At 41.7% G+C, this 25362-nt stretch overlaps 1 protein-coding gene and 1 long non-coding RNA gene across 3 annotated transcripts; one reads left to right on the plus strand and one right to left on the minus strand.

Annotated features, from left to right (window-relative positions):
- Positions 1-891: 891 nt before the first annotated feature.
- On the minus strand, positions 892-23818 carry SLC35A3 (solute carrier family 35 member A3). 2 transcript variants are annotated; one of them, XM_035123446.3, is made up of 8 exons: positions 23471-23818; positions 11144-11348; positions 10210-10364; positions 9967-10089; positions 7344-7515; positions 6503-6621; positions 5456-5589; positions 892-3073 (listed from the first exon to the last, which is right to left on the minus strand). In XM_035123446.3, the coding sequence occupies exons 2-8, from the start codon at positions 11328-11330 to the stop codon at positions 2983-2985; spliced, it is 981 nt and encodes a 326-aa protein (XP_034979337.1). In that variant the 5' UTR covers positions 11331-11348; positions 23471-23818; the 3' UTR covers positions 892-2982. The 2 variants fall into 2 exon arrangements, with proteins under 2 accessions (XP_034979337.1, XP_034979336.3); XM_035123445.3 differs by lacking the exon at positions 23471-23818 and adding an exon at positions 17027-17433.
- On the plus strand, positions 21438-24654 carry LOC148684995 (uncharacterized). The gene is made up of 2 exons (XR_015950783.1): positions 21438-23293; positions 24213-24654. It is a non-coding gene; the product is annotated as an uncharacterized LOC148684995 (long non-coding RNA).
- Positions 24655-25362: the final 708 nt, after the last annotated feature.

Raw genomic sequence — 25362 nt, forward strand, 5'->3', positions numbered from 1 at the left:
AAATTGCTCATGGTACAGGAAATTGGAACACTGCAAGACTTTAATGGCTTCACAATTGTTTCTAATTTTTTAAGGTCTGAAGCTGTTCTCTCCCCATCCCAACCCCAGTCAGGTTATGATGTTGGAAGAAGTTAGGATGCAAGGAAATGACACCGGGAGAGAGCAACTTTTGCATTGTGAGTTAAGATGTAGGAAGAGTTAGGCATTCTCCTCTGGCCTAGATTTGTGCTTATAAGAAGACATGTTCAGAAAGCATTTATCTCAGGGGTCAGCAAACTTATTCAGCAGCGAGCCAGTCTACTGTCCCTCAGACCTTGTGGTGGGCCGGACTATATTTTGAAGGAAAAAAATGAACAAATTCCTATGCCCCACAAATAACCCAGAGATGCATTTTAAATAAAAGGACACATTCCTCATGTAAAAACATGCTGATTCCCGGACCGTCCACGGGCCGGATTTAGAAGGCGATTGGGCCGGATCCGGCCCCCAGGCCTTAAGTTTGCCTACCCATGATTTATCTGCTAGTATGACACCTACCTCCTCTGTGTGACAGATCCTACAATATGTACATTGGATTTCTTGCACAAATGGGTAGAATTTCTTCAAAACATGCATAGTTCCACTGCCTGAAATCATGATCACAATACAACATAACACACTCTCGAGAGAAGTTTCAGTCAGTATCACAAGAGTCTGATAAACTTTCCCATTTTCTCCTTGACACACTAAACTAAAAGAACAATGACTTATACATGTGGTTCAAAGTTGGTAAACAAAGTGGGGTGTGTGTGTGGATACATCAGTTGATAGTCAAAACGATATAGCACTTTTTGTTAAATATCTTTGATCAAGTCACCATTACAATTTTGAAAAAATAAAAATAAAATGTCCTTTGTTTTCATAAACACTTTATTTCTTTGCTAATGCCAATGTTTGGAATATAAATTACTTTCACTCTGAACCATTACCAGCGGAAATGCTGCAGAAAAGCGATCATTAATGCACCGTTTGTGAATTAATTCTTTACCGTAAAAAAGAAAGCTGTGCACTAACCCGACACTTTTGTTAGGTTTGTCTTAACGGACTGCTTGATTCACATAGTCATTGAGATTTCAATCCCATAACACTTACCTGGGAGAAAGTCCCACTGAATGTAATGGGAATGTAATGCCCAGACATGCATGGGATTATGCTCTGAAATATTTTAATAGACTAATTCTGGAGCAAAGTAACATTAAACTAATGTAACTCACAGCTCCCCAGGAAGAACCCATAGCATTGTAGCTGTGAGAATCACAAGAGTGCTCTGAGACTCCTAGCAGCATCACAGAAACAGCTATTTCTTTATTTGACATTTATTTATTTGACATCTGTGGAACGCCCTCCCATCAGATGTCAAAGAAATAAACAACTATCTGACGTTTAGAAGACATCCGGAGGCAGCCCTGTTTAGGGAAGTTTTTAATGACTGATGTTTTAATGTATTTTTAATCTTTCGGTGGACGCCGCCCAGACAGATGGGCGGGGTATAATTTATTATTATTATTATTGGAAACATGTTGGGGCAGAAGGCAAGAAGAACCATGGTTGTTACACATATGTGTAAGTGGGGTGCTTTGTAGACATTTCCTTATTTTTGATATGTTACCGTAAGCAGTTTAACACCAGGTTTGCCCACAATATTAAGCCGTAACATTCCAGGATGAAGGAAAGAAAGTTCTTTGGCAATCCCTCGTACCAGGAGAAATTATGCCCTATGCTCATTGCACAATAATGTTATCAATATTAATACAGTTAGCATGTATTCTTCACAAGACTGGACAAAAACCACTCTCATTTACATAATTCTTACGTGTGTGTGTGTGTGTGTGTGTTTTAAAAGCTCTGTAATATAATACAGTATATTCACATGATATATCACCATGGCTCCAAAAGGAACGATAATACCTTTAAACATTTCCATGACTAATTTTAAAAATACAGTTTAAAATAGTTTCAAATTAAATTTTGAAGCAATGAAATGCACAATAAGGTAAATACAATTTTTTTTTTTTTGCATCTCTCTCTCTCTCTCTCTCTCTCTCTCTCGTATTTGCTCTTTGAACACACGCATCCATATCTGGTGCCAACTCTGGCACTCTATCCTAGCCTTTTGTTGAATGAAAGCACAGTAGCTATGCCTCTTTGATTTGTTTTTATGAAGCCTTTGGTCAGACTCAATGGTAGTGCAGCAGCAGCAGCATAGATTGTGACCTGATCCCTACATATACACAACAGTTCTGATTAATCCTTTTTATTATTTGTGGATTCAAATTCTTCCTCTCTGGGAATCTTATCAAGAAGGTTTCTCGTGGCCGTAAGAAATGTGTATAGATATGTTTCCCAACACCCATTTCTGTTTACTTGTTCAGCTTTCTATATAAAATATTAAAAATGTTTGAAAGGAGAACGATTCAATCCTACTTTGCAGGGGTTTAAATCGGAATAGCAAATCAGAAAGACCATGGTTGCACTAAATCTTATTTCACTTTGATAATTACAAATATACAGCAAGTTTTAAAAAAACATACTAAGACGAAAATAAATTTGCAAAAAAGAGAAGAAAAAAGGTACAATTCAACAAATGTCATGTGCTCTTGCAAGAAGAGTGCATAGGGCATTTCTGCAGCTGTCAAATACAGTAAATAATTCTGATTTAACCTCAGAGTTCAAGCAGGAAGCATTTCTAATTGTAGGTATTAGATGCAACGTGTTCCCTTCAAGTTTTGTTCTAGGACTTCCTTCGTTTCCAGAGGTACATACTGTTTTCTGTCTTTCTGTAGTTTTGTCTCCCATAAACCATTATTTTAATATGTTGTCATTCTTCAGATACCACGTAAACTCTTCCATTCCAGTGCTTGGTGGTCCTCCATATAATTATTTTGAGGTCCTTAACGCACAGTTTTTGCAAAAAAAAAAAAAGGGCTGGCACTGAAGATTCTGCTACGCTTTAGTAGGATTCCCCGCAGGCTTTGGATCATAACCATATAGGAATGTAGCAGCTATTACAAGAACGGCTCCAAGAAAAAAAACACTGAAAGTGAAAAAGAAGGGGGGGGGAGAGACTTCAGACCATATACATTCATAAACTGGATATCATTTACTTCAATGTATTTATTTTACGACCAAAATGTTCATTAGTTTTGCTTTTCTCATTTCCCCGTTCTTCTTACAAGCAGATTTCTGGCTTTTCTCTTAACCTGGTCATATAATGAAACACCAGGACACCTACAGAGATCTGCAAAGGAACTGGAATAATAAACGAGTGATAAAATATCACCTTATTAAATAGATGCAGCGAGCAAATATGAGACTTTTGCACGGCAACACAGCAGAACTTCTCAGCTTGCAAATGGTTATTGTTAAAGTCTCATGATGTTTGAGAGGGAATTGGACAAAAAAGCCATTGTTTTGCCTCAATCAATGACTGGCAGTAGCAGGGTTTTCTAAATGGTATAAATGATTTTTTCCTAATCCTACCTGAAAATGCCAAGGACTGTAATAGAGATCATTGCATCAAAAGCATGTACTACTTTGTTACTGAGTTACAATCTTGAGTGTCAGACAAGGGGGAAAGCTGCCAGATGTACTATCAATAGCACCCTCCTTGTTCCCTGGCTCCTATTCTAAAGGAGAAGACGATAGAACTTTTATTCATTCTACCAGATGGTGTAACGTGTCAATCACCCCTGTTTTTACCTCAAGGCTGTGCTAGAGCACGTGAAATTGCAGCTGAGCAGCAAGAAACTTTAGGCCAAAAATCTCCCTCCCTCCCTCTATCATAAACGGGAGCCAATATTGTATGCTTGTAAGGGTAGAGCAGCAGTTTTGTTACCATAGCAGTTCTCTACACAGAAATCCTGACATGCCAAGTAATAGTCATACAAACAGACAAAGTCACTGATTCTGGGCTTGCAAAAATCCCCAACCCTCAGAGGTTTTCACAAAGGAAAGAGGTTTTGCTGAAGGAACTGCTTTTCCACCAGGAGAAACAGGACTCAGGCTTGCTTACACTGAATGACATCAAATTGAGCTTTTCATATCTGATAAACAGAACTGCCACAGCTCAGCAATGGAAAAGAATCTGCACAAGAAGTGGGTGGACCATGGAACTTGGAGCAGATAGATGGGCAATGAGCTCCATCAATAAAAGCCTAATCTATGTTGACCCTGCTGGGTGAGGTTTTGGAGGGCTTTAAAGGGGCATGCCATTTGTGTGTCTAATCCCCATTAAACTTTCTGAAAAACACCTCCAGTAATCCCCACTGTTTAGTTTAGTTGTTTAGTTCATTTACGGTTTGATTACAATTGCCAGGCAAATACTGATACCTGAGTATGTACTGATTTAGAACTCAGGATGCCCAACATCAGTCCAACAACAGGTGGTGAATATTAGTTTCAAAAATATATAGAGTCGTACCTTGGTTGCCGAACGCCTTGGAACTTGTACGTTTCAGCTCCCGAACGATTTCCGGAAGCCGAATGTCCAGCGTGGCTTCCACGGCTTCGATTGGCTGCAGGATGCTCCTGCAGCCAATCAGAAGCCGCATCTTGATTTTCGAACAGTTCTGGGAGTCGAACGGACTTCCGGAACGCATTCTGTTCGAGAACCAAGGTATGACTGTATTACTTGAATGTTATACCAGTGAAAATTAGTAGCAAACCAAAGCCGATTCTCAGCTAGATGTTTTGCACTCTGGCAAACTGAATTTGATCATTTTCCTTGTCTGAGTTAATGTTTGAGCTATTAATAAGGGGCTTCTGGTTGAACTGTAACTTTAGTTATTGTAGAACTTGCAGATAGCACCTCAGATTTAAACACTAAACAAAATCAGGATCAGCAGATACAGAGGTGTTTTTTTTTGGAGGAGCCATATTTTTTTTGCAAAAAAAGCTGCACAACTCTGAGCTGATTCTTTAAAAAATGGAGCTTTTCCCCTTTGCAAAATAAGCTTCCTCAAATATTTAATTGGGGGAGGGGGCAAAGGCACCTATGCCTCTAGGAGTTGGCTGCTATGCCTAGGACAATTCAAGAAAGCAAAATATTTTTTTCTTGTTTTGCTCCTCTAAAAACTAGGTGCGTCCTATGGTCAGGTGCGTCCTATGGTGCGGAAAAAATGCGGTGAATCGGTGCAATTCAGGCATAAAAATTGAGTCAGTCAGAAAGAAGCATGTGAAAAGGTATTGAAATAGTGACACAAGTGGCCATAAATGTGCATTTTATAACCTTTGATAGACTCCGACTAGAATCTATATTTTGTAATCCGCATGACAACCACCATTCTCCATTATAATATAAATATAAAGGCTGAATCCTATTGCAAAGTATTTAGAGTGCTTACTAACCTAAGCAGTTAAATTTACTTAAAATCTGTTGAGAGACAAATTTCAAGTTATCTATATAACGTACTCTTACCTTGTAGGGACAAAATCTTGCAGCCAGAAGTATGAGATTAATGTTGACAGTATAATAGACAAAGATGTTGCAAATCCTTTTAAAATGTTGTCTGCATATTTTATAACAGCAGCTATAACAAGGCCTCCAAGTGCCTGACAAAACATTGAAAAGTAAGTTGTCATCATATTTGAAAACTTCTAAGAAGAGGCCTTCCTTACTATGCAAGAAAGGGGAGACTGTCTTTTCAAAGACGACACCTCCCCTGTAGCTTTTGTAAGTATTGCATTAAATAGGTATTTGTTAAGACCAACATGTAGGGTGAGGAAGTGCAAAATTATATCACATTAATAATAGGGCTGTCAACTGACTGAAGAAAACTTAGTTGATTAATTGGGGTTTTGTCGATTAAATCTGCATATGAATAATCTGAAGTAAAAAATGAAACTATTATAAGAAACTGTCTTAGAAGAGACATTATGCTCTGAGTTAGAAGTTTGATTGGATGGTGGAATTTGCCATCATACGTATATTTCAGTTTAGGAAAAATAGCGTCTGATTATTGGGGGAGGGGGCTTTTTAATAAGTCAAAATATTTTAAACTAGCAATTGAACCATAGGTGCCAACTCCCAGATTGAAAAATCCGGGATCGGCAGTAGCACAGCACCGGAAGTCACACTGCGGCCATTTTGGAACTGGGCAGAGCAGCACCGGAAGTTGCTTCTACGCATGCTCTGCCCATTTCCAAAATGGCCGCAGCACCAGAAATTGCTTCTGCACATGTCCAGAGACTCCAGGCATGTGCAGAAGGAGCCTCTCCGGGCCGGTAAGAATCCGGGGGATTTACGGGGTTTTTAAAAATCTGGGCTGCCAGCGGGAAACGGCTGGGAAAATGGGGTTTTTCCGGGAATATGGGAGATTGGCAGCTAGGAATTGAACATAATAAAGATAATTGATCCTCCTCAATAAGAAGCAGCGGTACTTATCCTAGAAAACAGACATGTTTATCCTGTGAGAGAATAAGTTCTGCTGGTTTTTATGTAAAAATGTAACTTTGGGTGCATTACCTGCAGAATGACAACTATCCAGGTGAGCTGGTTATAACCTTGAAAAAATCCATTCTTCGATACAAGTTCCCCATCATAAATATACACGCCCATCAAGCCAAATATGCTGCCAAAAAATCCTTAAAAAGACGAGACAGATTTTTTAAAGCACAGTGAAACAAACGACAAAAATAAAAGAAGAAACTCTTAATTCACCTGCATGTAGAAACGCAATTGAGAAATGATACATTTTGTTTTAAACACTCATGCGTGTTTTTATTACACATTTTTATTAGAGACATGGGGGGGAGGGATTTAAGTATTCATCAAGAAAATGTTTGCAGGATACATGATATTCCCAGTTTATTATTTAAAATAAAGGCACATTAGGATTATGCTTTAAATTGGAAACATGCAGTCAAATTTAATCTAGTTCTAGTACAATACATGAGCCAGGATCCAAAGACTTATCTCAGTTTGACCCATGAACTTGCGACACTTCAGACAGAGGGTTTGACTTTTTAATCTTTAAACAGAGGACCCTCGTGGAAAACAACAAAGCATTAAAAAATGCCCTAAAAGAGAATTTAAGTTGCACTGTGGTTTGGATCTCAGCCACCGTATTTAGCACCCATTAGATGATATCAAATCAAACAAAACAAGCTGACTCAGACGTTTAATGAACAGCAATTGCATTCCGAACAGGATGCAGCGTTTAGAGTTCCTGTTAGCAAAGTTAATGGCAAATCTGGCATATGCTTCTGTAACAATTTAATTGCGCAAAAGCACGTTGAGGTACTCTGATTAGATTCTGCTGGAAATCTGAATCTCCGTTCTGTGTTTCTCTCTAAACAAGACTCACCCAGCTGGATGTTCCTGATCCATACTGACTGTTTTGTTTCTTTCAAGATTTTCTCAAAATACACTCCGGCAAATCCACTTGAAAAGCAGGCTATAAGTACTGCCATCAAGCCCACAAACTGTGATCCTGCTGAGAGTTCTTTAGTGGCTGCTTCTTGTGAATCTGACGGCCACTAAAGGAAACGAGCAAAATAAAACATGCATATTAAAATCGTACAACAGGTTGCCAAATATAATTTAACATAGCGCAGAAGTTTGTGCTTTGTTCTTGCTGACAGGAAGCGAAAAGAGGCAATGAAATACCAGAAACATTTCCCATCCAGCTCTTGTTTAGTCCTTATTCACATCTTTATACCCATGAGCAGCTATTGATGGCTATCCAAGTTTGCAGTGAATCAAACTGTACTGACAATAAATTAATGCCCACCATTTTAATAAGTCCCTTTAAAAGTTGCATGCATAGGCATAATCCTTCACATTTAAAAATATATTTTCACCCAAATTAATGCCCACCATTTTGTTTTGGCAACTTTTTGGTTTGTGGCTCTAAACATATTCAGGCTGCCCTGATGTTTATGCAGAAGCCAGTCCCACTTATCTCAATGAGACATACTCTCATATAAGTGTGCATGTGCTGGTGGTTCAAGGTTGCAACCCTGTGGACACTTAATTGTGACTTCCGAGTAAGCATGCATTGGACTGGGCTGCGTATTTGCAAGGTTAAGCACGTTTACCTGAGGCTAAGCCTCACTGAATACAGAGAGCCATGTTTCCAAACAAACACAAACAGAATTGTGCTGTAATGCATGCAAATAAAAACCTCTAGTTCTTAACCCAGTCTTCTGAAGCGTTTTGGGATTTCTCAGGTTAACTATTTTATTAAATGCAGTTTGTTGTCTAACCAGACAGAGTGCCTTCTCGGTAGTGGTGCCCTCCCTTCAGATGTCAAGGAGATAAAAATTTACGCAACTTTTAGAAGACATCTGAAGGCAGCCCTGTATCAGGAAGTTTTTAATGTTTGATGTTTTACTATGTTTTATATATGCTGCAAGCTGCCCAGAGTGGCTGGGGAACTCCAGCCAGATGTGCAGGGTATTATAAAATAATAATAATAATAATAATAATAATAATAATAATAATAATAATACAAAAAACAACTAATCCAGCAAGTCCCTCAACAGATGTTCAACACTGGGAGCACTGAATTCTATGTTTTGTAAGTGGTGACCCTAAAATACTAGGCACATTTATTGGTGACATGGCCTATATCTAGGGATCATATCCCAGAACAGCATGCATAATTTGAACGTGTTGAAACATGTTTAGGACAGTATTTATTCCGGTACTTCCTTCCAAAATAACAAGATTATTAAACAGTGCCCAAAAGCGTTGTGAACATTTGGCCCACGTTGCTCTGCAGTACCACCATCTACTTATCACTGCTCAATTACCTAATCGGGAGTTCAAGGCACCCTTAAGGTGTAGCTGACAAATGAATCACAAGCAGAGATCCAGGGAGGGACGTTTATTGACAAAAGAGCTGATTGCAATTGTGTTCTATTTCTTTATTCCTGTCAGGGGGCCTCCCTACAGGGAGCCTCCCCCCATCATCCTGACCAGCACTTCGCCAAGCGAAAGCGGCAGCAAAAGGGCGCCATTTCCGGATTCTGCAAGTGACTAGGAGGTCATGTTTTCTGCTATCTCTGCACTGTAAATACTATGCACAATAAAACTGTCAAAGGCCGCACGGACTTGGGCGTGTTTATTTGGGAGTAGCCGCAACAATCCCCTGACAGCAATTCGGCAATGGCGCCCTTCTGCTCCGGGGCCAGCATAAAAGCTTGGGCACCCCGAAACGCCGCCCAGGAAAACTGTGCAAATGTGCATGATCCCGGAAAGAAACATCATTAGTAGTGGGGCGCAATCTGTAGGCAACATATCAAAACTATCCTTCCTGTGTTCTTTTACAACAGTTTTTATCAGCAGAATAGAGAGCACACAATATATCTTATTAGGAGACTCTTTCTTGGCCAATCTTAAAACACCCTTCTGAATATGTTCCTAGAAGGTACCAATACATTTATTACCAAGTAAGTGCCAAAATATCTGAATGTTTTAAAGTCTCTTGGATTTTCTTTGATATTTTACTGGGCCTATGATTTTACATCTTGTACTCTGTATTGTCTCATTTCTCAGCTGACAGCATCTGCAGTCAATGGATAAACTGATCTGGGAATCAACATTTAATAAGGATTCCACCCCCATTCTCTCATTTATACATATCAATTAAAAAAAACAATCCTCCCAGAACAGATTTAGGGGGCACAGAGGGAGAGAAGGAAGGGATGTTCCACTGTGCAGCCAAAAGTCCTTCGTTGGATACTACCAGTGCTTTTTTTCTGTGAGGGCGCAGGGTTATGCATACCCCTAAACATTTTGTGAATCTAAGTTTGGCCTCACTGAGGGGTGGTATTTTAATATGAGTAGGATAATGAGAGTACCTAAATATTATTTATTTTTATTTTTTTGGGGGAAAGCACTGGGTACTACCCCAGGTATTAAGTAGCAAAGCAAATAAGATCTACACTTTTAATAATCAGGAGTATGTTTATGGTAATATTTACCTGTACAAATGCAACTCCAGCCATCAAAATCACTAATGAAAGCCATTGATACACACCTAATTTCTTACTGAGCATGGACACAGAAAATAACGCGGTGGTAAGAATTTTCAGCTGATACGTGACCTGAAAAGAACCAAACCGAGATGACTCTTGATTAATGACACATTAATTAAACTCATTATCTGTGTGCACAATTTTAAAAAACGAACAAACAGCAGCAAACTCCTCAAAAGCATACCATACCTGGTAAGTGGCTGCATCTAGGTTTGACAAGGCAACATACAGGAGATTATTCTGTAGTGTGTAAATCCCAGAAGGAATAGCAAGTTTAAGTGTCTCCATAGGCTTATTAAGGATTTCATCATGCAACACTCTGTTCAGCGATCGTAAATTGCACTCTATGCAAAAAGAGAGGATAATAAATTATTTGTAAGTTTAAAAATAGATTAGTGTGGCCTATTAATTATAATTAGCTTTTTTGTGCTAAAAACCTTTAGAGCTTTGCTTTTAAACATGCCATTTCTATGCAAAAAATTGCATAGCTATGTAGTTAATGTCCATTTACAGCAATGGGTTTTCTGCGGCGTCTTCACTGAATAACTGTGCAATGGTTTGTCCCGATTAAGATATTGCAATATCTAGTTCCTGCTGATGAAGACATCTTACTCGTCTCTTCAGCACTGGGAACACTGGCACCAAAATGAAGAAGTTGTTGCTGTGTCCAAAATACTATTCTGTACATTTCTAATAGTTAATTCAGGTGGTGAGTGGCAACAGAATTGAAGCAAAAACGGTACCACCAAGAAACAAGAAGAATATTATAATTGTGGATGGGAAAACCTGAGGTTTACAGACGTGGATTTTTTATTTTATTTTTACACACACACAAAAAAGATTAAGAGGCCAAACTGCCCCCCCCCAATGAGGTATGAGCATGCTCAGTAGTTGTGGAACACAGTTGGGAGAAACAAAAGACAACTAGGTGTGGGAAGAAGAGTAGAATTTTCTTTTTTTAGGAAGATGAGTTCCTGCAACACTGAACAGGAACATTTCATTTAGGAGGGAGGATACAATGCAGTATTTTGCTAAAGATCCCACCTTGTATTGAAAAAAATATTAACCGTCTCATAATAAATAAACAAACAAACAAACAAACAAACAAACAGCAGACACCTACTGCTGTCTTTGTAAACCAACAAAATACAGGCTGTGATCTTCAAAAGCTCAGCAATAACCACTGCAGTTGAAGACAGATAACGAGGTCCTTCTTCTTTCAGTGTCCTTGAATACCGCATAGTCAAAACCAAGCTAGTTGTCTGGAAGACCAAAATCCCCAAGGAAAGGTATTTTAAGTTGGTAGACATAGCTTGATTATCACCTTCCTGGGGGAGGAAAAGAAAGGAAAACATATATATCAAATGTAAATCAGGGATGACTGAGTAAAATAATATATTGAAGCCTGTGTAGGGATTGCTTTCAGTACAAAAAGAAGTCTCTGAAGTCAAGGAGTAAGGACCAAGTTTTTTTTTTAAATGAAGCCACTGCATTACAGGTAGAACAAGTGGTCTGTAGTGGTAGCTATGAACCAATGCAACAGAACCAATACCTTGTTTTTGCTTACTTTGGCTGTTGCCATTTGCTTTAAGGACTATTGCTCAGTTGGTTTTTCTTCGAGCAGCCTGTCAATTCCCCAATTCAGACTTCAAGCTACTCAAAAGCAGGAAGCATTTTAAAGACAGTTAAGAAAAACAAATGTGTCTTCTTCTTTTTTACTATATAAATACCCACAGATCAGCAGGTAGTTAAAAAAACCACCCCATGTTACTAGGGAGGGGAGCATAGGGGATGTTTATTTTACAAATTAACTAACAGATGGGTGCAGTGGCGTACCCAGGATCAAAACTGGGGGGGGGGGAAGGCAAGGGGCGAGGCCAAGGCACGGGAGGGGAGGGGCCACAAAGTGGGAACGTGGGCGTTGCATGTATATTTCATCCGGTGGACTTCTCCTTGCGTCTCGCCGTCGGCGCTGATGTGCAGTGACATTTCTGACTGGAGCGCCGCAGTTTACAGCAACAAAAACATAAAGCCATACGGTACCATAAAGCCACAGTAAGTTATTATATAACTAATTATATTATTAACATCGCATGAAGTTAGCCTCCAACACGGGGGCAATCGCTCAGCAAATCAGTTTCTCAATTTTATATTTAAAATAACAATTTTGTTTGGCCCTTACAATTCCCCACTCCGACATCTTATCAAACTTTTCTCATCAGGAAAGTATTCTGGGCTTGAGAGTGGTCTACATAGGTCTGAGAAGAAGTAGGGCAAAACGTTTTCCCTCACTGCTTTTCAGGGCTCCTGGGATAGCTCAGTTGGAAGAGCACAAGTCTCTTAACATCGGGGTTTGAACCCCACGTTGTGGGCCCTTCCACCTCTATAATACTATAATTTCTTCTTGATCAGAAGTTCAGGAGTTCTCTAGGCTCCTGTTATAGTAAGAGAAAGGCCAGTTTTCAGGATATTGTGGGTGTCTGTGTGGGTGACAAGCCTTTTGGGAGGCTTCTACTTATTAACCCTCGATAAAACCTTCATGGAAAGAAACTCAAAGCGTGGAAAGAGAGAGGGGAAGTTGCTTGCCCCTGGGAGAGGTGGGAAATAGGGACTTGCTAACCTTCTCCATTGCATCGGTCCCTCCCAGGCTAGGCGCCACGACGGTCTTGCCACAGTCCAGCATTGCCTCTCGTAAGAGGTATGTGAGAGATGCTCAGCGAAGAGAGGAGCTCTGCCTCTATAGAGGGAGGGGATAGAGCGGCTTCTCCTTCACGGAGAGCACGTGTTGCGGTGGGGTCTGACAAGACACCCCTCTGTTGCTGGGCGGGATCGTTTAGATGGCCACGGCTGTGATTGGGTTTTTCTGGGTTGTTGGGGAGATTTTAATGTTGCCATTTTTGATGGACAGCCCAGAGGCTATGCATTCTCTGCACGCAGCGTTGAGCCTCCTCTTTTTGCTGCTGCGTGCATCGGATCACCAGCCCACCCTCCTTATAATTAGGGCTTTTGCTATGCCTGTCATGGGGCCGTCTGCTTTTGGGGCAGGGGCCTGGTAGGAATTTTGTCCATTTGGCTGATTGGCTGGTGCCATTCGGTTTTTGCCTACTGCGTAGCAATTCGTCACAACTCGTAAGGTTGCGGTTAGGCATTGGTTAAAAATTGGTTGGTGGAGGGGTATGGATTGGCTGTGCCTGCCCCTCCAATGTTGCTGCTTGCTGCAGGGTTTTCCGTTAAAGGAATCCAGGGGCCCACCATGCTTTGTCCGTACCCCCGGAAAGGGGCTAGGGCCGCGCAAGCATTAGGGGAGAGGCGAGGGTCTGGCTCCCAGCTCCATTCTCTCCCCAAGACGCTTTCCCTCACTGACTTTTGCAAGCAATGTGGATGTCAGTTCTGTCCCTGGGTGGGAACAGATAGTTGCAACCAATGCCTAAGCAAACACTCACATTTTTGTATTTTAATAAAAAAAAAGTTGTGGCCAAAATTATGCCAAAAAACATTAAACAAGATTTGTGTGTGGTGTATGATTTATTAGGGAGTGGCTTGGGGGGGACCTCAACACACAACTGCCATGTGCCTCTCTGGGTGCAAAGCCTTCCATGCTCTCCAGGGGTCTGGTTGCTGCTGGGTGCCATTTTGCAGTGGCTGAAGTGACAGGGAAGCCAGGCCAACCTCCAGCCTTCTCAGCCTCCTCCTCCTCCTCTGCCCCCAAGGCAGGAAGGGGTAGAGCAGTGAGGGGTAGAGCTCACTGGGCTTGTGTAGCTGCTCTGCTCTCAAGAGGGCAGCATTCCCTCCAACATTTCCCCAATGAAAATAGGGACATTATTATTGCTGTATTATTATTATTATTATTATTATTATTATTATTATTATTATTATTATTATATTTATACCCCACCCAATTGACTGGGCTGCCCCAGCCAGTGTGGGTGGCTTCCAACAAATATTTAAAAAAACCTAGAAAAAACATTTAAAAACTTCCCTTTACAGAGCTGCCTTTAGATGCCTTCTAAGTGACGTTTCTCTTTGGCTTGGGAGGGTGGGGTCGCATAACTCCACAGCCTCCAACATTTCTCCGATGAAAACAGGGACATCATCATCATCATCATTATTATTATTATTATTATTATTATTATTATTATTATTATTTTACCTCACCTATTTGACTGGGTTGCCCTAGCCACTGTGGGTGGCTTTCGACAAATATAAAAACCTAGATTTATATATATATATATATTAAAAAACTTCTCTTTACAGAGCTGCCTTCGGATGTCTTCTAAGTGACATATCTATTTGGCTTGGGTGGGTGGGTGGGGGTCGCATAACTCCACAGCCTCCAACATTTCTCCAATGGAAATAGAGACGTCCTAAGGAAAAGCGGGACATTCCAGGATCAAATCAGAAACCTGGAAGGCTTCTGTAAATCCAGATCTGTCCCTAGCAAATAAGGACATTTGGAGGATCTGGGGCAGAGGGAGGCATGCGAAAAATGTTCCTCTGGGCGTTCTCCAAGGGCCTCTTATCAGCAGTGGGGCGGGGTGTGTGTGTGTGTGTATGGGATGCTATGACAGCCTTAGGAGAGGGCCTGAGACGATTTTGGCTGGTTAACATACGATACCCTTAAATGTGTCGTGGGAGAGGGGATTACCGGTTTGTTTCTGCTCTTATTTTTATTATGCATTTTGTTTGTTTGTTTTCCAATTGTATTTTTATGTTGCAAACTGCCCTGTGATCTATGGTTGAAGGGTGGTATACAATTTTAAATAATAATAATAATAATAATAATAATAATAATAATATAATAATAATAATAATAATAATAATAATAATAATAGATGGTCGCCCAACCCCTCAATCTGTCCTGTCCACACTGGCTTGGAGGGCAGGAAATTATGAAGGCATGAAAAGGTCAGGTGCTAGCTCTTTCTACAGCAAGCTCCTATTACCAGCTAGCCAGTCAAGGATGCTGAATAGCATTTTATTTTGGAACCCAGGGAAGAAATCCCAGATGCGATAAATGCCTCCCACCATTTGTACTTTCGGGAAGCAATTAAAATGCCTTTTTGCTCCAACAAGCTTTCCTAGTTGGCTGAACAGATCTCTGCCAGGGGGGTCTGTTTTGTATTGTTTTTTAAATTCATCTTTTCTTATTTTCTTATACTGTTCTTAATGGTTTTTACTAGGTTTTGTAAACTGATTTGAGATATATATGTGAAACTCATTATAATAATACTGTGGCACTTCAGGACAAAAAAATGTTATTTTAGGATGGCACCCAACACTTGTGCTTTTTTCTAAGCATATATTGAAATAACAAAGTTTTTTATCTGCTGACCAGATAACCAGCAACTTTTTGCTTGACGAAAAGGTTTTTTTAAAACTGATTAATATATCGCTCAACTGAATACTGCAGTGTTAGTCAAATGTGAACTTACTGTCCCACAATGTTTATTTCCCAATGACATTTCAGAGAAAAATATCTGATGGGTTCTTGGCTTGAGTTTTCCGGAGCAATGTGGATTTAGAGCTGAAAACCAAAGCTTGGGATAGAGGATTATACCACAAAGTGGTAGTAGCTGTCACTACCGGTAAGACAGGAAGGAAGGAAGGAAGGAAGGAAGGAAGGAAGGAAGGAAGGAAGGAAGGAAGGAAGGAAGGAAGGAAGGAAGGAAGGAAGGAAGGAAGTTTACATCTATTGTAGATGATGCCACATTTAGCAAACTAATGGATCCCTGGTACCCAAGAAGAGGATGATTCGGGAACAAACCCAGCCTTGATTTCAGTGTCAACTGAAAGCAGAATAGCTCAGGAAGCGTTATTTCATGAAACTGTATGAGTTGCTTGTGGAAACTTAGGTGAAGAAATGCTAATCTGACTCGGACAAAAGGGAATGAGAACGATTATCTGTGTTGTGTTTTTTTTTAACTGTTCAAGGATGAGAAGAAATAGCTGTAAGGGAATAAGATAGGAATAAGCCCACAGGAAGGAGGAGTTACAATATCATAAGGCATCCTGACACTCTGGGATGGGGCAAGGCATAAATGAATTTGTACATTTGTAACATTTCAGTTCAAAGACAGATGTATTTCACACTGACCAGCATTTTGAGTTTTGCGCAAACGTCTTGGAAGTGAAAAGAACACGTCTAACTGTTCTTAGAATTCTCCTGCACGCAGTTTATATTTGTATAACATCTGAACAACTAAATAAAATACAAGCCAGGAAGAAACCGGTACCAATTTAAATTTTCATGAACTACCTTAACATACGAGCTGCTGACTATGGCCTAATAAACAAGTTGTCCAACAGAAGACAGATGGCTGTTTCTCCTGAACAACATGTTTCTCAACTTTTATGTCAAACCAGCTTCGGCTGGTGGCCCAGCTACGCCCTTATCTGGACTGGGATAGCCTAACTACTGTTGTCTATGCTCTGATAACCTCAAGGTTCAATTACTGCAATGCGTTATACATAGGGCTGCCTCTGAAGACTGTTCGGAAACTTCAGCTGGTGCAGATTTCAGCAACGGTTTGAGCATATTACACTGATCCTGGTTTGACTGCACTGGCTACCAATTAGTTTCCGGGCCCAATTCAAAGTGCTGGTTTTGACCTATAAAGCCTTAATTAAATGGCTCAGGTCTAATTCTGCATGTTCAAGTGGATTTTGGGCTTACAGCAATCAAAGAGAAAAACAACTATGCCACATACAAACCACTTTTGAAACTAAGGGGATTTTCAAAAGTGGTTTGCAATATAGCATAAAAAGCAGCATACAAATCTATTATTTGAAGGGGGGGGGCAAAAATTACTTTGACATACCTAATTCCTTTGGCATACCAGAAGTCACTCTTTGGATCCTAACCCCCATTAAGAGTTCAGCCAAAAAGAAAAACCCCAACATACATTATTCAGCACTGTTATGTATTTTCTTAAGAGCATTCTTAATAAAAAAACATATGCGGTAGAAAATGGTTTAAATAAATAATTAACCATAGAGATATACTAACTTCAAGTATAATCTTCTCTCCGTTAGCTGCCATTTCAAAAACTGAAATGTTAGGCACATAGAATTATTCAGTCAATCTTGCTGGAAAAGAACGACCCATCAGGTATCAGTTTGATAAGTTCCATGCCACATTTTCTTCCCAAGCGGTCTTAGAAGAAAGTAGAAGATTTCCAAGTTTTGTGTAGCATCAGCTTGCTATATGCCAATTTTTCTTGCTGTCGTTCTTCTTCAGCAAACACCAACCTTTGTAGCATATGCAAAATGATTTCATTTTCTTGTAGGGAAAATGTTTTTCTAAGTCAAGAGGTGACTCCAAAAGACCAATTCCTCATGTGGACACTTAAGCAACTTGCACACAGAAAAGCACTTTTGATGCTATGCTGTACCTAACACTGCATATAAGACAAGTGACGTGTCAGAAATTGTGTAACTGCCAATATTCTACGTGTTCCGCTGAAACAATAAACCACTCACTGTTAAGCACGCTGTGAAGCGCAGCCTGTTTAGAGATATTTATTTATATGCCGTGTTTCCTCTAGATAAGAAATCTCAGACTAAAGATCTTCAAAGCAGAGATTGAATTCCACAAAGCACTTTATATACACTAAATATTTACGAACACAGAAACTTTCAACATACGGTTTAACGCTGCAATGTGTGTATGTAAATGGACAAATATAAAATGTTTCTACGACGCAGGTTGATAACCTTATTTGCTCCTTCAGAATAGTGCTTGGTACATGAAAGACCAAAATGAATGGAGTTTTGCTTAGCAGCAGAGGATGTGGTGCATTCTTATTATATTCAGCAGTATAATTTTGGGGGTAAATATTATATATCTATAACCTTGTCAAAAACAAGGTAAGAAATACTTTACCAATGGTTTTTGTGGGGAGGATAGGGTGGCAAAAAGCAATGGGTTCGGGTTTTAACGCGGGGGTTTTACGTTGGAAATCTTCCTATTTGTAGAAACTACTGGGCAACAGAACAAATTAGCCAAGGGAGTTGTGGCGACTTTTAGAAAACTAAGGCTGAAAGCCTGCAACCTTGAACACACTTATGGTTCGTCCTACTGAACTCAACAGAACTTATTCCTGAGCAGGCATAGGATTGCGCTATAATCATTTAAGTCTTACGGAATAGAGGCGTTAGGAATTAAAATCGGAACTGTGATTATTCAGATTAGAAGATAAAACCTTGAACATAAAGGTACTGTGAGTGTGGCGCGTGTGCTTGCCCACCTTATAATAATAGGCTAAATCTGGGCTGACTGCACCATTGACTGGGTCTTTTGCATAGTTTCAGCCCCTGGCGCCCTCCTACATCATTTGAACACTCACCCACCTCCAGTGGAGTTACCTAGTGGTGAGCTGTATCATCAGTGTTCCCCTAAACCAGTGGTTTTCAACCAGGTGCTGTGGCACCCTGGGGTGCCCTGAATGATGGTCAGGGGTGCCGCGGGCAACTCTGGCCTCTGTCCCTCTTTCCTTCCCTCCCTCCTCTGATGCCCTCTCGTGTCTCTGCCTCCCAAAGGCTTGCATGGCTGTTTGTTGCAGCAGCCCTGGCTACAAGCTCCCTAGGTGAATGGTGCCTCTGGGGCTGGCCAAGGGGTGCTTTTCAGGCCCCTGAGGGGCAGTGCGATGAGGTGCCTCTCTTTGGGGTGGCGGGGCAGCTCAAAGACTAGGGACGGTAGCAGTGGCTGCCTAGTGGACTCCCAATGAGAGGGGAGAAGAGAGGAGGCTGGGGGAACAGTCTACAAGGGAGGGTGTTTGAAAAGAGGTGAGGGGGCTGTGGCTCTGCAGGCAAGGGGTGACATAACTGAGCTCCTGAGCCCCACAGGAGTGCTTCAGAAGGAATGCAGTTGGTCAAGGAAGCTGTGGACCCAAAAAGGTTGAAAAACTTTGCCCTAACCTCGGGGCAGCTTGGAGCCACCGTTTAAATTCCTCACAATGCTTCAGTGCATGAATAAAGGCTAGTCAGCACATGCACCGACCACACTGGCCAACACCAGGGGTCAGCAAACTTTTTCAGCAGGGGGCTGGTCCACTGTCCCTCAGACCTTGGGGGGGGGGCGGACTATATTTTGAAAAAAATAATGAATGAATTCCTATGCCCCACAAATAACCCAGAGATGCATTTTAAATAAAAGGGCATATTCTACTCATATAAAAACAGGCTGATTCCCGGACCATCCGCGGGCCAGATTTAGAAGGCGATTGGGCCGGATCCAGGCCCCGGGCCTTAGTTTGCTTACCCATGGCCTACACCCATCAATGTAAACATAGTTCTGTTTGTTCAAAGCTCTCTCTAGTTCAGTATTTCCAACGTCAGACCTCACTTGCAAGTACTTTGCAGAGAATTACAACTTTCCCCTTAACATTGCTACCTGTAACTTTCCCCTTAACATTGTCAAAAGTTGTTGCAGCAGGCAATAAAAGAAAATCTATATCCATTTCTTTGTGAACAGAACCCTTCACTTATTTAATTATTTTTAAGGATTCTCCTGAACCAGAAAGCATTTTTTTAAAAATAAGACTGATGTTTCAGTCTCATAGTGTGAAGGTAGAAGAAATCTAGTCAAGTTTATTATTCTGTCATGTTTGGCTTGTTTATCTGCCCTGCTGCCTGCCTGTTTCGACTGTGTATTTATTTATTTATTTTAAAAAGTTGTATAATCACTTTAAAACACGCAAACACAAATGTTAACTGCCTTGAGCAATTTTTCAAGCAGAAAAGCAGGATATGTGAATGAATAAATACCCTCAGTTTTCCTGATCTAATTGCTGTTGCCTAACCTCACCCACCTTTGTTCCATACTTCCTAAATTAAGTTGCAAGAGGATGAGAGTTGTGGTCCAAAACATCACACTAATGCACACTTCCAGATGACACCCAGCACTACCTCTTTTAAATCAGAACCAGCGAATGCGGTGAAGGTCCTGTGTGAGTGCCTGGAGGCGGTTGGAGAATGGATGTCTAGCCTTGAGGTTGAATCCTGACAAGACAGAAGTACTGTTTTTTGCGGGACAGGGGTGAGCGGGTGTGGGGGATTCCCTAGTCCTGAATGGGGTAACTGTGCCCCTGAAGGACCAGCTGTGCAGCCTGGGAGTCATTTTGGACTCACAGCTGTCCATGGAGGCGCAGGTCAGTTCTGTGTCCAGGGTGGCTGTCTACCAGCTCCATCTGGTACACAGGCTGAGACCCTACCTGCCCGTGGACTGTCTTGCCAGAGTGGTGCATGCTCTAGTTATCTCCCGCTTGGACTACTGCAATGTGCTATACGTGGGGCTACCTTCGAAGGTGACCCGGAATCTGCAACTAATCCAGAATGCGGCAGCTAGACTGGTGACTGGGAGAAGCTGCAGGGGCCATATAACACAGGTCCTGAGAGATCTGCATTGGCTCTCGGTATGTTTCCAAGCACAATTGAAAGTATTGGTGCTGACCTTTAAAGCCCTAAATGGCCTCGGTCCTGTATATCTGAAGGAGCATCTCCACCCCCATCGTTCAGCCCGGACACTAAGGTCCAGCTCCAAGGGCCTTCTGGCGGTTCCCTCATTGCGAGAAGTGAGGTTCCAGGGAACCAGACAGAGGGCCTTCTCGGTAGCTGCACCCGCCCTGTGGAACACCCTCCCGTCAGATGTCAAAGAGAAAAACAACTACCAGACTTTTAGAGGACATCTGAAGGCAGCCCTGTTTAGGGAAGTTTTTAATATTTAATGCTGTATTGTTTTTAACACTCGATTGGGAGCCACCCAGAGTGGCTGAGGAAACTCAGCCAGATGAGCAGGGTATAAATAAATAATAATAATAATTATTATTCCAGCAGTAGAAATACTCACAATGACTATCTAAAAAGCACCTCACCAACCATGTAAATAAAGATTTTTTCACTGCTCAAAACAGAAAAGAGTATCCCACCCATTTCACAGTGTGACGCAAATCTCACACACAGCTTAGGCTGTGATGCAACCTCATCCATAGCTATTTCAACAAAGCACTTGGCAAAGGTAGATGTGTTTTTCAAAGACTGATGACAGCAGCAGTAGTACTAACATTTGTAGGAAATTATTAGCTTGACTTTCAACTCAGGGGTGGGCAGAGTTCAGGCTTGCTGGATCTATTTTGTCTCTTCCTAGAATCAAATTAACAACCAGAGTCAGGTGCAAGAGACATAAAACGGTTGTTTTCATGCATACGACTACTAGAAAAGAGTGGACTTTATTTTGCACCAGAGTCCACTCCTAGTTACTTCAACTTTTCTTCATTTCAGCAGTCTAATTGAGCTGGAAAAGTCATTTTGCTGTTGCTATTGTTAAACAATCCGTTGGAAACCCTTGCAGATCTACTGCAACTCACACAGATTTGCCAGTAGATCCCAATACGCCCTCTGTCTACCTCACCCCTTCTTTAACTGTACCACTGCCTTCCTTTTGTAAGCCACCGAGTCATTTCTTATCTCCGTTGACATCCTCTTTTGCCCTCCTGTTATTTTTTCTAGTTCTTGCTCAACAATAAAAAAAACCAAATTCAACTTATTAATCCTCCAGTTCCCCTTCAATAGTAATTCTACAAAGACACATATATTTTAGGATACTTTCCAAGATCACCGTCTCTCCCCGCCCCGCCCCCTGCTGCCCAATTTCAATTACCAGGGAGGATGTGAGAAACCTGTTTCACCATCCTTTTAATACTTCTGGAAATTGTACAACATAATTGTGTGGGGAAACCTTTCAAAGAGGCAATATAGAGAGTCAGGCTGTAACCTATAAAACATGTGATACATCTTCAGTCTCCTCTATTCCTCCCTGCCAAATAGAAATTCCCTGACACAATACACAAAGGTGTGATTAGGTGGCTGCTATTCAGATATCAAATAAGGAAGAGAGCAAAACCAGGATCCTGATACGCAGGAAATTCTGGGCCTCATAGCTTTACATTACTTCACAGATTAGCTGTTACTGTGCACACAGAGAGAAGCAAGAACTTACGAGTTCCTGTGTCCAACTCGCTGTGCCAAAAGTAAATGGAATCATTTCCCTCTCTTTATTCATAAATAGTACATAAAATGTTTTTATTGTGTAAATGTCACTCCGCGTTTTCTCTGTATAATATAGTGATAGGCAGCTGGTAAAGTACACATAGTAACTTTAGGCTGCAATCCTATACACCTATACATATTTTCTGGAGAGTAAAGCTCAGTGAGAACACACTGCAATTCTCCTAAGATTTGGACAGGTACAGTGTGAACTGAATTAATACAAGTGTAGTAATTCTGGGAGTTTCTGCTGTTTGTGTCTTTTTCATATGCAAGGAATGGCAGTCCTTTTTCGTTGCATCTTTCCCAGAGTTAATTTTCAAACTTTTCCTCAAAACCCAGTTCCTTACCCTGGGCTACATGCTCCTGGCTTGCAACAAACTAGCATTAATTTGTTAAATAAAACCACAGAGGAGTTGCTGTTGTTTCTAATTAACTGCCATGTACCATCTCCCTGTACAAGTTACTGGAATCCAGGCCATCTGAGTGTCCAAAGAACTCGATGCACAATAGTAATAAATTTGTTTCTCAACAGTCCTTCAAGTTGAGCCCACCAACAAGCTGCAACCTACCGGTATTTGGCAGGAGTGGCATAAGGCACAAAGGAATGGCAGGGTGTCTCTTAACTTCATGCATCCCTGATCCAAATGACTCCTTAATTTTTTTAAGCGTCAAGCTTAAACTAGCCAATTCTAAGCTCAGCAGTCGCTTTCCTTGGCGCCAGACATCTCTAAAACAAGAATCACAGAACTGCAGAGTTGGAGGGGACCTCGGCGTGTCATCTAGTCCAACCCCTTGCAACCCAGGAATGCAGCCCACAGCGATCCCTGGGTGGCCTCAAACTCCCAACAGCCAGACACGCTGACCCACTGCACCAATCACAGAACTGCAGAGTTGGAAGGGACCTCGGGGATCACCTAGCCCGACCCCTCGCGGCGCGGGAATCTTTTGCCTTGAACCCTTCACCTTGAGATCAAGGGCCTCATGCATCACCGGCTGAGAGCTGTCTCCCAGCTAAAGCCCATCTTTTATCCTAAAAATAAATAAATTCAAAGCTTCTCGAGGGACTCCTGAGGGCAATGCGCAAGGCGAAAAAAGAGAGCACGAAACTTTCCTTTCCTTGCAGTAATCACACAAAGCGTCAGGCATGGCCGAGAAGAGGCTCGCTGCTTCTGGCTGCGGTTGGGCGGCACGGCACTCTGCACATGCTCGGAGGGACCATCCGCGTGAGGTGGGGGGGAGCCCAAATCCCTCGGGGTGGGGTGGGGGTGCTGAAAGTCAATACGCCCCCTACCCCAAAGAGCCCCGCCTCCTACAGGTTCGCATCCCCTATTCCCCCCGCTGCCTCACTCGGCGAGGAGCTGCCCTTCCTTCCCGCCCGGGTCTCCCCTTCGCTTCCCATCCTCACCTGCCGCGCGGGGAGCCTGGCGCTCTTCCCTTCCGGGTGCTGCTTTCTCCCCCCCACGCGCCGCCGCCGCCGCCATCCACTCCCGGTCCCGCCCCGACAACGCTCCGGCTGCAGCCGCGGCTCCGCCCGCTCGGTTCCCAGCGCCCCGGACGGCCCTTCCTTTCTCCGAGGCGTCTTGCCGAAGCCCCGCCGCGCTCCTCCAGGGCGAACTTCCCCCGGGGAACCCCCGGAGTCCGGGCGGGAGAAGCTTTTCGCAGGGCCGGGGAAAGGAGGCTGAGGGACTGGAAGGAAGCGAGCGGAGGGCAGCAGGCATCCCTCGTCCTGCCCCACCTCTTCAACCTCTTTTTACAAGTGCAGTCCTGGGGCAGATATATGGTGCCATAAGCCTATCTTCTCTCACACAGTGTTATTGTTAAAAAAATTCCTTCAGTAGCACCTTAAAGACCAACTAAGTTTTTATTTTGGTATGAGCTTTCGTGTGCATGCACACTTCGTCAGATATGCACACAAAAGCTCATACCAAAATAAAAACTTAGTTGGTCTTTAAGGTGCTACTGAAGGAATTATTTTATTTTGCTTCGACTCAGACCAACATGGCTACCCACCTGTAACTAGTGTTGTTGTTGTTGTTGTTGTTGTTGTTGTTGTTGTTGTTGTTGTTGTTGTTGTTGTTGTTGTTGTTGTTGTTATGCAACCATGTTCTCCTTCATTTTTAAACATTCTCTCTCTTTTTCTTCTACAGGTGAAACTCGGAAAATTAGAATATCCTCCAAAAGTGCATTTATTTCAGTAACGCAACTTAAAAGGTGAAACCAATTTATGAGATAGATGCATGACATGCAAAGCAAGATCTGTCAAGCCTTTATTTGTTGTAATTGTAATTATTTGTCGTTAGGCGGGTCAATTAGAAATGGAATGTTACTAATGAAATGTAATAGTGATGTTTATTTTTGTATAATGGTAACTATTTGTTTTATTACTGTGGAATTTCCAAATGAAAGCATTTGTAAAAATTAAAATTAAAATAAAAAATAATAAGTTGCATTACTGAAATAAATGCACTTTTCGACGATATTCTAATTTTCCGAGTTTCACCTGTACATGAGAATGGGTAACTTTCAAAAACAGTGTTATAGGAAGTGGACCCTGTTGCAACAGTTTAATAAAGATCATGCTTACAGTTACTAGCTGCTTTGCTTCTCAATATTCTCTGGTTGGCCTCTGTTCTTTTCTCCTACCAATAGAGAACCTACTTAAGGACTCTATATGGTATCTTAGATACCCCATAAGAGGGAAAGGGAGCAGTATTTTCTTATATCAAACAGTAAAGGACATTATTTAAATTTTGTGCTCACAATATTTGTGAGACGGCAGGTAGCGAGGGTCTTCCTTGGCCCCCTTCCAAATAACATTTGCCCTCCCATCACCTAAAGGATAGACCTGCATATCTGTGACCATTCAAGCAAAATGCACCCCACCCACCATGAATGGCAGCCCACCAAGTGCTTCATAAATTTGCTTTTGATACCTTGCCTGAAAATTCAAAAGCAATGGGCGAACTGTCAAGCTGAACTGCAAACAGCTGAAAGCATGTTAATAAAAACTCCGCGAGTGCCCATTATGATTCCATTGTGTCTTTAGAAACTACCATGTGTCACAGGGGTTGGTAACTACGAATGACATTTTCAGGAGCCGTTGTGCAAGTTCCTAACACAATTTATGTTCTTTCTGGTAAAGCAAGTCAAAGTATGTAAGCAGGTCAGTCTAGCCTGGGCATTATGGTGTCAAACTGGCTTTTCCTGTTCATTGCTTGCAATTCCAGATTCATAAGGCCTATGGGTATGTTTCTCTTCTTTTAAAGGAAGCATTGTACTCTCTTAGAATGCTATGAA

This window comes from Zootoca vivipara, chromosome 7 (assembly GCF_965207765.1).
Source record: "Zootoca vivipara chromosome 7, rZooViv2.hap1.1, whole genome shotgun sequence".
Lineage (NCBI taxonomy): Eukaryota > Metazoa > Chordata > Lepidosauria > Squamata > Lacertidae > Zootoca > Zootoca vivipara.

What these genes read in the sequence shown, in the direction of transcription:
- SLC35A3 (XM_035123445.3), bottom strand. Translation starts at nt 17,059, where the DNA reads ATGGCAGCTAACGGAGAGAAGATTATACTTGAA. An exon ending in CTGGAGTTGCATTTGTACAG is followed by an intron (nt 7,516 to 9,966) that starts GTAAATATTACC and finishes CGTTTCCTTTAG; the next exon opens with TGGCCGTCAGATTCACAAGA. An exon ending in GATCAGGAACATCCAGCTGG is followed by an intron (nt 6,622 to 7,343) that starts GTGAGTCTTGTT and finishes CGTCTTTTTAAG; the next exon opens with GATTTTTTGGCAGCATATTT.